This window comes from Nelumbo nucifera, chromosome 6 (genome assembly GCF_055504915.1).
Source record: "Nelumbo nucifera cultivar China Antique chromosome 6, China Antique-T2T, whole genome shotgun sequence".
In the NCBI taxonomy this organism is placed as follows: Eukaryota; Viridiplantae; Streptophyta; class Magnoliopsida; order Proteales; family Nelumbonaceae; genus Nelumbo; species Nelumbo nucifera.
Window position 1 is genome coordinate 20073026 of NC_142654.1, and position 13205 is coordinate 20086230.

The 13205-nt window shown below is 35.4% G+C and overlaps 1 protein-coding gene across 3 annotated transcripts; it reads left to right on the forward strand.

Moving 5' to 3' along the window:
• The first annotated feature begins 1030 nt into the window (after positions 1 to 1030).
• LOC104608435 (putative LRR receptor-like serine/threonine-protein kinase At1g29720) lies at positions 1031 to 12434 on the forward strand. Of its 3 annotated transcripts, XM_010274440.3 has the most exons (25): positions 1035 to 1253; positions 3161 to 3335; positions 4571 to 4642; positions 4788 to 4859; positions 4945 to 5016; positions 5140 to 5211; positions 5335 to 5406; positions 5496 to 5567; positions 5675 to 5746; positions 5857 to 5928; positions 6019 to 6090; positions 6340 to 6408; positions 6998 to 7063; positions 7220 to 7282; positions 7382 to 7411; positions 7967 to 8010; positions 8249 to 8398; positions 8561 to 8628; positions 8713 to 8911; positions 9541 to 9684; positions 10545 to 10663; positions 10744 to 10954; positions 11087 to 11324; positions 11483 to 11633; positions 11762 to 12434. In XM_010274440.3, the coding sequence occupies exons 1-25, from the start codon at positions 1142 to 1144 to the stop codon at positions 12137 to 12139; spliced, it is 2865 nt and encodes a 954-aa protein (XP_010272742.1). In that variant the 5' UTR covers positions 1035 to 1141; the 3' UTR covers positions 12140 to 12434. The 3 variants fall into 3 exon arrangements, 2 of the variants coding, with proteins under 2 accessions (XP_010272742.1, XP_010272741.1); XR_016077174.1 differs by having other exon boundaries at positions 1031 to 1253; positions 8249 to 8628; positions 11087 to 11212; positions 11762 to 11901; XM_010274439.3 differs by having other exon boundaries at positions 1036 to 1253; positions 8249 to 8628.
• Positions 12435 to 13205: the final 771 nt, after the last annotated feature.

A 13205-nucleotide genomic window follows, 5' to 3' on the forward strand; every position in this document is an offset into this window, starting at 1 on the left:
TGATTATATAATGCTAACTTATATATATCTTTAACCTTTACTTGCACACCTGCTATATTCCAATCTTGTCATGTCATCAACAAGGTGTGGTTATCTGTCGAACCACTGGTTTATGGCCATAGGTTGATTCCTAAATTGGATCAGTTGGGTTTTCAGTCCAGGATGAATCGAACGGGGTCTATATTGTCTATGCTATCAGAAGAGAGTTAAGATCTTCTGCCAACAAATCACGTTCCAACCCTCTATTAATTTGATCTAACACCGCACATCTCTCTATGAGACTGGAATCCACCATAAAAGTAGGATCATCATGTATGAGATGTGAGTTCGGATTCAGTCAGGGCAAAGCCCATTCGAACAGCCTTTACTGCCTTGCATTAAAAATATCTCTATACATATTCCCAATGTAAAGTTGCAAAAGGCTGTTAGAACGGTGTGGGCACAAGTTTATCCTGATGGAACTATGAAAGCCGATCTCATGAGATGTATGGTGTAAGATCATGTTAACAGAGGGTTGATTGGAACGTGTTTTATTAGCAGGTGATGCGGATTCATTAGGTATTCATTTATTGGCCCATTAATTAAATTGTATTGCTAATCGGCAAAGCTGACTAACTTGGTCTTCTGATCCAAGTAATCACAAAATGGGCTGGACTACTTGGAAAATTTGCTCAAGAGTCGACAAGCTAGAAAGAAAATCATACAAACAGGAAAGCTTATGTCTGCTTCATAGCCCACAGAAACCAAGAAGTCAGCTTCATTCATTTAATATACAGGCAAGGCACATGCAACGAGCCAACGACCCTTTGTAGGGACACAACATTAATTGTTCCAATCTCAGAGACCAGATGTGCCAATCAGACGGCACCAATACCCATTGTTTTACTAAGTATATGGAGTATATATATTTATATCATATATCTCTTACAATAATTAACATAAAAGCACAAATATATCAAAATCATAAAGTATTGATTTAGCTAAATATTATAAATAATGAATAATGAAACAGATTGGTTGGCTACTGATGAATTTAATATTGACTAGATGGGTCTTTTAAGGAGAAGGGGAGCTTGGAATATGAAGCTCTAACTCTTTTATTTCCCCAAGGTCGTCCAAGCAACCTCTGCAGAGTGTAGAGATGGACATCTACTATGGACGCTTGTTCCTTTGCTCTGCAGCTCTCGTACTCTGTTGCTTTGGAGCATTATCGAGATGCCATGCCGCAAATAAGCTGCTGCCTGAAGATGAAGGTATGAAATTCCATAACCCATCTCTCTCTCTCTCTCTCTCTCTCTATAGTTACACCAGCACTTTGTTTGCATGATGAATGAATTGTAGTTCAAGTTTTTTGAATTTCCTTTGATTTTTAAATGAGCAAAGACTGTGGGGAGCAAGGATTTTTCTACTGCAACATGGAAAAAGGCAAGAACATGATGAGAAGGAAATGCAGAAAAAGGCAAGAACATGATGAGAAGGAAATGCAGAAGCATGGCAGTCTGCTACTGATCAATTTAGTAAATTATCACTTCTGTGAAAGCAAAAAAAAAAAAGAGAGAGAGAGAATCCATATATAGCAGCATAGCTTGTTGAACCTTGCCAAAATTTAACTTCCCTCAAACCAAAAACAGCCTTGGAATAATCATATAAACTTGGGGTCTTTGTTTGTCTTGGGGCGTTTCAGCAAGGATCATAGAGATGGTTTTTTTTTTCTTTTCTGTTTCTGTTTCTGTCAAGAATCCAAACATAATTTAGCTACGATGTTAGGCCTCAAACTCAAAGCTTAGGCTTGAATCATGAACCCAACCGTGTCTTTCTCATGCTCATCTCATCTGGATGCATGGTGGACAAAAGATTGGTTAATGTGGCCAACTTTTGGTGGGACCATCAAAATGGGGTGTCCTGTCTTTGGTAGTCTCATGACACGTGAAACCGGGTCAGTGAGTCAAGTTGTTCAGACAATCAGACATGAGAGAGTGATTGGCTCTCTTCAAAGTTGAAAGTTCAAACACCGTATATATGGTTCCAATCTTCATATATAGAATAATAGTTAATATAATACATAGACGCGGCAGAAATAGGAGAGATATAAGTCAAGTCAACGTGAACGAGAACGTATTCAGATTAATGAAGGATATGAATGGTCCAAGAAGGCAATTATTTCGACAGATAGATAATTCATGGTTGGGCCGCCGTTTCGGAAGTCTGAAACGACGGCAGTTGAATTAACTTCAAAATCAAAATCAACTGAACTGCTTTTTAATTTTAATTGCCATGTGAGTTCTTGTTAAGTTGCCTGCTTCTTTGAGCTGCTTTAGAGAATATACCCAAACAAGTTTCAATGGAAAACCAATCTTTTTCTTTGGCCGAAGTACAGAAAATTTGGGCTGTCGGCTTGTTTGTTTATTAATTTATTTTTTATTTTTATCAAACTTTACGTGTAGACTGTTTACAATTAACCCACCTCACAAAGCCCTTTCCAACACTTCATTAGTAGGATTTTTGCGGCCTCACAGCATGGCCCATCACTATAACATATGGGCCGTGTATTATTACTAGAGTTATAAATTGGGCCATGCCACCCGTGACCTGATACAACATAGTTCATGACCAGGCAAAGCCCACAATCCAGCCTGCGGTTATCTTGGCCTAGGCCCGTTTGGGCTTGTGCCATGAACCATGCCAGACCTGACCTTTAAAATATCCTAGAAGAGGCAAATATGACCCGACTTACACCTCTCATTGTTGTTGTTAGCTTTGTTAAGCGGGCCTTATATTTATTTTTATTTTTCTGGATAATGGTGTACACAACAGGTGTAGTTTGAGCTGATCATTTAGCCCAACCAGGGCCTGGGCGTTGGGCCCAATACTTCAGGCTTGGCCCATATATACGCATAATTTGTACATGTCTATATTATTTTATATTATATTTGATGTTATAGTAAGACATCAATATAAATATATAAATATTTTATAATATATATAATGTATAAAATAAATTCTATAAATAAAAGTTATATTGGCCTATAATATATATAATCAGCCCAACTATATATATATAGTAGCATTTGCATTCTTATTTTCCATGATAATCAAAAATATTATCATATTCTTTAGAAATTGTCTCATATGATTTGATTGATTGAATTTTTGGATTCAGTGGGTGCTCTGAGAGAAATAGCCAAAACATTGCACAAAGTTGATTGGAATTTTGGCGTTGATCCGTGCATCAATGAATCGAGTTGGTTGACGCAAAACCCAAAAGGAAAGTTCAACAACAACGTTACCTGTGACTGCTCTTACAATAATGGCACCACTTGCCACGTCATATCAATGTATGCACATTCCAAACTCCACACTCGTACTTCCTTTCTCTCATTGTTGTAGTTTATTATCGACGATTTATTGCTAATGCACATACACCAATCCCTGTGTTTTTATGCAATTCTTGGATGCTTCGCTTAGCCCCTGTAGAAGATGCAGGGCGAGGTTTTTAAGAGTTGCATAAAGTCAAGTCAAAAAGTTCATTGTTTAATAAAATTGTTATATTTTATTTTAAGGAAAATTATAATCAGAATGTTGTACATTTAAATTTATGTTACATGTTGGATACAGTATCGATTATTTAAAAAAAAAAGAATTTTCACTTTTTATTCCATTCCCTCTGTTTTTCCCATTCCCTCGGTTGATCTCTCATTCTCCGTCAATTTCTTCTATCATTCTTTTTTAATTTTTTTTTTCAAATAATCCATGCTATGTCCATATGGATTAAGAGTCCCATGTTGGTAACAACCACACAAGCTTCTAATGACATGGCGGAGGTTTTTATAATTTGAAATATACAGCCGACTGTCAAAATTTTATCGGTTTCTGAACCAACCTGCAGCATAAATTTAAATATACAGCCGCGTCTGACTATAAATTTACCTTTATTTTAAAATTCATGTTTTTAAGTTTTGTGATGAAAAAAAATTAATTTATCAAAATACCAACTCAAGAAACTTTTACAACATGGAAATTGCAACAAACAAACCCCCCCCCCAAAAAAAAAACCTCTTGTAAAAAGTTGGAATAGTTGGGAGTGGCTCAACAGTAGGACATATCATCTTAAATATGTTACTTATTAGGATGCTAGATCATAGTGGCAATTTAATTTATGATCTTAAGCATGCCTATATCTTTATTTTTATTTTTTTAAATTTGTTGATTTAATTTATCTCTCATGCTCTCACTTAATGGGAACCCACCATGATCATCTTCTTAATTTGATGAGTTAATTTTTTTAGTTTTCAAAAATAGAACATGTTGTAAAAATAGGTGTTTTAGGAAAGGAAGTTGTATTAGTATTTTTACATGAGAAATGGGGAATTAATTCTGGCCTTGGTGTATTAAATGTTCCTAAATAGGTATCTCCTACGTACATGCATTCATTACCACAATCTTGATGAGAAATAATTGGACTGTTAATTAGGTAAAGAAGTATATACTTAATTAAGAGTAAACAAGTGTTGAGTAGAGAAAACCAGGATTATGTAAGCAAATTTTTACTGAATCTTTTCTTGCATTACAGGATCCTCAAGAATCAAAATCTCTCAGGTAGGCTTCCACCGGAGCTGGCCAATCTTCCCTATCTTCAACATATGTAAGAACTTTTACAAATTTATTTCATTTACATTAAATGCCTTATTTCTTACTGTATAAATTTATTAGTTTCTTTAATAATAAATTATATTTGACCAAAAAGCTTAAATATAATGACCAAAAGAAAATTTTGTTCTCTTTTACAGTGATTTTAGACGTAATTTCCTTAACGGAACAATACCAGTTGAATGGGCTTCTATGAAGAACATACAGTTTATGTAAGATATCATTTTGTTTAGAAAATCAGAGTTAGCTTTTGAGTATTTATCTACCAATTAATTGAGAACTGTTCTGTTCATACAGATCTCTTGTTGGGAACCGCATATCAGGGGAAATTCCAAAAGAAATAGGAAAAATGGCCAATCTCACATACCTGTGAGTTTTGGGTCTTTTTACTTGTAAATTTATTTATTTTTATTTAAATCCACTTAAATAGGTTATGTTTCAAGAATTTTGTATTAATTCTCAGAGTAATCTCAAATTAAAACAAATTTATAGGAGCCTTGAAGCCAATCAACTTTCTGGAGCTATTCCCTCGGAGCTTGGGGATCTAATCAAATTAAAGAATTTGTAAGATATGTTATTCATTATCATATCTATCTTTTATTATGTTTTTGCTTACATCTTTTTTTTTTATAATAAAAATCTTTATTTACTCTATGGTTCAGTTTAATAACTTTTTTGTGATTGCAGGTCACTTTCATCCAATAATTTTTCAGGAACTTTGCCATCAAAACTTGCAAATTTAATAAACTTGAAAGAATTGTAAGATCATATTATTTTTCCTTTTTCAATGTACAGGTTTTACTGATTATTCAACACTAAAAAAACATGTCTCTTTTGCTATAATGCAGTTCAATAAGTGATAACAACCTTAGTGGACCAATACCAGATTTTATCCAAAACTGGACACACCTTGACAAAATGTATGATGATTCTTTTTTAAAATATTAAATCACTTGTTTTGGTGGTAAATATTTCCAATTTTACTTTCTCATAAATTGATTCTTAATTTCAATTTGTATTGATGAAGGGTAATGCAAGCTAGTGGGCTAGAGGGACCAATTCCTTCAGTCATTTCTGTTCTACAAAATTTAACTGATTTGTAAGTCATAAATTCATGTTAATGCAGTTTCTTCAGTTGTCGATTCAATAATCTACAATTTGAAAGGTTCATCCTTTTGTAGTTATCCTTGCTGTAATTTTGATCTACAGGAGGATTAGTGACATACATGGGAATCAATCAACTTTTCCTGATCTGGGTAAAATGAAAGGAATGAGAACATTGTATGTTAAATTCTCCTCCTTTTACAACTTCTGTTGATTAGAGATTCTACTAATGAATAATGTAGTGGCTAATTTGATTTTCTGTTTCAGGATTTTGAGGAATTGTAATATTTCTGATACAATCCCTTCAAATATATGGAATTTGGATAAACTTAAAATTATGTAAGTTAAAAGTTTTCCTTTAATCATTCATATAATACAAATTCTATGGTACAGAAACAGGTGTCATAGTACTGAAGTTGTGAAGAGCAGCACTATGAGCTGTAAATGTTGCCCCCCATATTGATTTAATAAATTGGTTACTTCTAGTTCAAAATTTGTTATAATTTCTGCAAATACAATATTCACTGGTACAATTAGAAGCTATATTATGTCAAGAACATGTACTCATTGTCTTCTGATTATGGGCAGGGACCTCAGTTTCAACAAATTAAAACAACCCATCCCTAACAAAAGAACAGATATAGAACCCAAATACATGTAAGTCGTGTGATTCAAAGTTTATTTATTTATTTTTTTTGTATTGGGTTCAAAGCAAGTGTTTAAGGGTGTCGTCAAGTAGGGCTGCAAAAGGTACCCCTTTCCCTTTATCCAAAATTGAATTTGAAATTCATTGGCAGTTCTAATTTGACCCGTCACTTACATAAAGTTGGTTTGAATGCATGCTGTGTTTTCACCAAGCAGTCATATGTTCAAGTCTCATAGGAGACTATATTGGTTAGGCTGTCCCAATGAGACTGAAGCCCAGCCTACCCTAGCTAGTCTTGGGCTGTGTTTTGGGCCCTGACCTACAACTGGTCCTAACTTTTAGGCCCATTTTTTATCATTGCTGGTTATATGAAAATTTGTTTTTAATAGTTTTATGATAAAAAATAAAGATAATAAGATGGAAAAAAGAATAACAATTTCATCAATGGGCTGATCGAGCCTTAATGAATAAGATTCAATTTGGATCAAACTGGGATGCAGATGACATCAGATTGCAATCCAACCCATTTGCAGCCCTAACACCAACAAACCAAGTAATCAATTACTTGGTACTTACACCTACTATGATTTCTTTAATTAGTTATTTAACTGGCAATATGTTCGAGGGAGCCATACCAGAGTGGATGTTGTCAGCTGGAGAACATATGTATATTTCTCAAATCTCAACTTGACTTTAATTTTTCTTTCTTTTATTGAACACACATATTCACAAACTTGAGAAATGGAACTTCTACAGTTTCCCTTCAAATAAATTGAAGGAATAAACTTTTGAATGCGATATTTTACTTGATTTTACATGCAGTGATCTTTCGTATAATAGTTTTACATGGGAAAGCCTTGGGCAAGAAGGTTGTATGGATAATATGTAAGAATGCCTCTGTACAAGTTTTTAGTTTCAATCAATGTTGAAATGATTTGTAATACTAATTTTTCTTTCCTTTGAATTTGTTCTTGTTGTTCCAAGAAACTTGTTCCGAAGCATGAAACATAACTGGTAAGTTAGTTTTTTCTTTGAAGTTTTTTTGTTAGATTCTATAAATAACTACAACAGCAGAAGGTTTCTAATTCTAAGAGGTAAGAACAGTACGTGATTCCTCATTGTCATTGAAGGGAATAGCCAAGCTTTTATTGGCTTATCTGCCCTTGCCTAGGGTAATTAATGACTTTGAAGGGTTAGGGCTGTTAAGGCTGTAGGGCCAATCCAATAGTGTTGAATTGGTCATGAGGCTTCCCTTTGTGACTAGCCCCACAAACCCACTTACTAGGTTTAATTAACATACAGTACCTTGCCCTTGTGGGGGCTGAAGCCAATACAAGGTTTTGCACTGAACATATTTGTATTTGCACTATATATAGTGCAAAATCTTGTATTTTATTTTTCTAAACCTTGTATTTGCACTGTGCTTATTTGATTTTCTACTCTTCCCAAATTGAGCCTAAAGAGAAATCTTTTCACCTCTAACACTATATTAAAAAAAATCTTAATTATTTAGTTTACAGATAAATGCCATACTTCTTTTCTAACATGTTCTTAATATCATTTTATAAGGGATCTCCTTCCATGTTCGAATTCCAGTTCCAAGTGTACAAAATGTAAGTATTTAGTTCTTGAGATAACATTGCCAACTATGAAAGTTTTTGCTTCTTGCTCCTAAATATAATTCTATAGCCAAGGTTCAAGTTATGACTTACAGTTGGTAAAGAAGTCTCTTTCTCTTATTGTGTGGATATTGCATAGTTTATCACTTACAGAAAAAAAAATGATATTTTGCTTTAATTTTTAGTATTGATATTTATCAACATTTATATATACCATGCTTGTTATTTGCAGATTGGTCCTCATTACATATAAACTGTGGAGGGCCTGAGGTAACACTTGATGATGGAAACAAATATGAAGGAGATAAAAATGTAGGTGGTGCTTCAAAATCATATTTTGCAAATGAACGTTGGGGATTTAGTAGCACTGGAAATTTCATAGGTGACAACAAAGAGGCAGATAATTTCATTGTTACAAATACATCAGTACTTACAATGAAAAATTACCAATTATACACAACAGCGCGCCGTTCTCCGCTTTCTTTCACCTATTATGGACATTGTTTACAAAATGGTAATTACACTGTGAGTCTGCACTTTGCAGAAATAGTTTTCACAAATGATAACACATTTAGTAGTCTTGGGAGGCGCCTGTTTGATATTTATATACAGGTATTGTTAATCATTCTATAGAAACTATATATGTTTATCTTCATGGTGAAGAATGGTTTAAGTAAATAAGCAAATTTTGTGTAGGGAAAATTGATGCGGAAAGATTTTGATATTGAACATGAAGCAGGTGGGGCTGGTAAAGAACACATAGAAAAGTATAATGCTACTGTGACAAACAATACTCTAGAGATCCGCTTTTACTGGGCTGGAAAAGGAACAACAATCATCCCTGCAAGGGGATACTCTTATGGTCCTCTTATATCAGCTATTTCTGTGGAACACAGTAAGTTACTACTAATACTACTACTAATTCCTTGGTTGTTTAGAACCGACAAAACAATTTTACTAACAGACTCCAATACCATATTTCTTGCAATTAATATAGAGTTAAAATTTTCAAACTGTGAGGAGGATGACCAAATTATAGTTGCAGGTTTAGAGAGTAGCTTAGTAGTTTCTGTTACTAATGTCATGCAGCACTGCCCTTCTACAGGTGTTGTTGAAATTGAGCTACCTTCATGAAGTTTATAATTTGAATGGTTTCAAATGAAAACAACTAAATATTTACTAGAGCCAATTAAAATTGAAGGATTGAGAGGAAAATGTTTCTGAACTAAACTATTCCTAGATAGCTCCTTTTTTTGGAAGTGAAAGAAGCTGAAAATTCAGCCACCCTGGTCCAGCCAATTCCAATTCATAGCTACTATACTATCATATATGATATGTTGTGGGAGCAAATCCTAATGAATAAAAAGTCAAACCAAATTCTAGTGCACATTTGCTTTTGGTTATTCTTCTTCACTCTCTCCTTGTTAGTTAAATTTTCATTATTTAATATTATGGAATATAGGTTTGGTCAGCATTTTTTTTGGTAACTTAACATGGGATTATTTGGTCATTCTTTTTTGACAGATTTCAAACTTCCTTCAGAAGATAAAACGAAGAAAATTGTGATAGGTGTTGCAATTGGGGCTTTTGTGTCAATCCTTATAATCTTGGTCTTGGTTGTTATTTGGTGGAAAGGCTATCTTGGAGGCAAAAACAGGAGATATAAAGGTTTGGTCTAATTCAATTGCACACATTTTACTCCCCCCTCCCCTTGCTACTCAAATCAAGTCCATGTTGGTCAATAATTGAAAAATTCAGAAGAGAAGATTTTATATGTTCTCTCCTACTTATTTTCTACTAAATTATAGTTCTGGAGGCTATTTTTATCTGTAGAGGGTGGTAAAGATTTGCACCAATCAAGGATAAAATTGTGCAATACTACCTGATCCGGCTCATTTCTGTGTTTGAGGATTACTACCCAAAGCATGAAAACTGGGCACTTTATCAGGGTCTTTCAACAACTAACTGAAAGCAGTCCAGTTTGTTTTGTTTATACATGCCAAAATGAAACCCATGTCCAACCATTACAATAAAAGGGAAATATGGCAGTTAAAACATTTAAGGAAAAGCAGCAGTAGTGATGAAATAAAAGGAAAGAGGCATTCTATGTGTAGGAAAAGTAGTGCAAAGTTAAGGCTCAGTTTGGAAGGAGTACAAATACAAAATGTGTAGAGTGTAAAACCTCATATTTTGTATTATTTCGTATGTATTTGTACTGTACATATTTGTATTTGTACTCCTTCCAAACTGAGCCTAAATGTCGAACCCATATACCAGTTTTAGCATAAACAATTTGGGTCTCTCACAATTTTCTGGACATTTAGTATTTAAATTAACTAAAATAACATGAAATTGATAAATTTAAAGAAACATGTAAAAGTTTCTCTCAAGAGAACTCAGTTCAGTTTTCTGTCCTTTCTCTTTGAACATTTTTGGGTTCTGGCATTAACCAAAGTATGTCCTTCAGATGCAAAGCACCATAGTGACTCTTCATTAATCAGCATTCTCTTACCTGGCTCCTTGGACAGATTTAAGAGGGCTAGATCTGCAAACGGGTTCCTTTACCTTAAGACAAATTAAAGCTGCAACCAACAACTTTGATGCAGCAAACAAGATTGGAGAAGGTGGTTTTGGATCTGTTTATAAGGTACTCTACTTAAAACAGCTTATACAATGTTTGGTAAAATATCAGTTTGGTTTAAATTTTATGCCATTTTTCCTTTTCAGGGACAACTATTGGATGGTACTTTAATTGCAGTTAAGCAACTTTCTTCCAAATCAAAGCAAGGAAATCGTGAATTTGTAAATGAGATTGGCATGATATCTGGATTGCAACACCCAAATCTTGTTAAACTTTATGGTTGTTGTATCGAAGAAGACCAATTGCTATTAGTATATGAGTACATGGAAAACAATAGTCTTTCTCGTGCTTTGTTTGGTAAGATTTGACTTATTTGCTTCAATGTGATTACTATTTTAAAAACAAAAAGAAAATGCATCCCATAATTTTAGAACACAAATTACTGAATAAGAAGTTTTAGTTGACTGGACATTTATCTGGTATATGTAGGTCCAGATGATGGTCCATTGAAATTAGACTGGCCAACTAGACAGAGGATCTGTGTTGGGATAGCCAGAGGTTTAGCCTTTCTCCATGAAGAATCAAGACTCAAAATTGTTCATAGGGACATCAAAGGTACCAATGTACTACTTGACAGGGATCTAAACCCCAAGATATCTGACTTTGGGTTGGCCAAGCTTGATGAAGAGGAAAAGACCCATATCAGCACTCAAGTCGCTGGAACCATGTTAGTCATTACAATATCTTCCTAGCATGACTGATGGTGCATGCTAGTTCTACTACTTGAATAAGTGCTTTTCATGTTCAGTTAATGTTTCATGATCTTTTCTTGAAAACAACAAGATTATCTTAACATAAAGGTGTAATTATAATCTTGATTTGTAGAGGATATATGGCACCGGAATATGCTCTATGGGGTCACCTCACCTTCAAGGCAGATGTTTACAGCTTTGGAGTGGTTGCTTTAGAAATTGTTAGTGGGAGAACCAACTCAACATATAGGCCAAAGAGTGATTGCACTTGTCTTCTAGATTGGGTAAGCTAGATTGTTTGTCCAGTATGCAGAAATTGCTTCTTGTTAAGACTTAAGATTACTATTGTATTTTAAGTTCCTTTCTATATGTTATTCTATTGTAATTTTTCTTATGTGCATGGTTATTGCAGGCCTTTCTTTTGCAGAAGAGAGAAAGCTTACTGGAGTTGGTGGATCCAAGGTTGGGAAGTGATTTCAATAGGCAAGAGGTGGAAAGGATGATTAAAGTAGCTCTCTTGTGCATTACTGCATCTCCCACACTTAGGCCTAGCATGTCCCAAGTGGTGAGCATGCTAGAAGGCTCGATGGCCATCCAAGATGAGATTTCGGATCCAAGCATATCTGGTGAAGATTCAAGGTTTTCAGGAATAAGGGAATATTTCCAACAGATGATACTCCAGGATTCAAGTGGAGCCCAGACCCAGAATTTGTCATCTGAAGGGACATGGATCAGCTCTTCATCTTTATCTGTCCAGGATGTCTATTTAATCAATCCTCATTCTCCATAGAGTAAGGTCAGAGCATTCATTAGGTGGCTATGTAAGAATCATCTTATAGGATAACAAGGGTTTACTGATTATTTTTACCGTATTCTGTATAATATGTTACAAATGTACAGAGAGATCACAGATTCCTACTTTGAGCTTTAGTTGATAGGAAAGAACATGGGACATGTGGTCTTCATACTCAAATAGATGGAGAAAATTTGTATCATGAACTAATTGATTCCTCATCTCTCAAAGACTGTGAGGGCAGAGGGAAAATAGACATTTATTTTATAAGAGGAAAAATTTCTTCCAAAAACAGATTCAGATTCTATGTTTGTATGACAGAACATTTAGAATATTCCATTCATTGAAAAGCACTTGGAGCCTCTATTAGTGGGAACTAAAGGATGCATATGAAAGCAAAAAAGTGGAATTAAATGAAGAAAAATGCATAAAATTGATTGCCTAATAGCTTACACACTTGTGATCAGCATACAAGAAACAAACAGCAGAACATGCTTCCATTAATAACTGATGAAGGAAGATTTGGCCCGATCTCACAATAACAACATAGCAAAAACAGCAGCTCGGCACAACAGCGCTCCCAAGGAGCCCGAACTCCCTACGAGGAGCCCGAACTCCATACAGGAGCCCGAACTCCATACAAAGAGCTCGAACCCCCTACAAGGAGCCCGAACTCCATATAGGAGCCCGAACCCCCTACAAAGAGCCCGAGCTCTCCCTGGGAGCCCACCTTGCAAACATGAAAGGCAACAACCCGAACTGGGAAGCCTAACGGCAGTTCGGGACACGCCTCTCTCCGAACTCAATACTTCACCTCGCTCGCCTCGCGGACACCAAGCTAAATCGTACCACCTGACACCAAGGACGTCCGTACCCAAGGCGGCGCACCTGACTGACTCGGATCTGACGATTGACAACCAACAGCCACCTGCCACCACCACCTGCCACCGCCGTATCCAGTCGTAGAGATGGCTCTGACAAAAGAGCAGTGGCGGTTGTCCTAGTGGAGGTGAGGACACCCGAACTGGCAGGAGCGCAGAAGTCATATCGACCTGACAGAAGC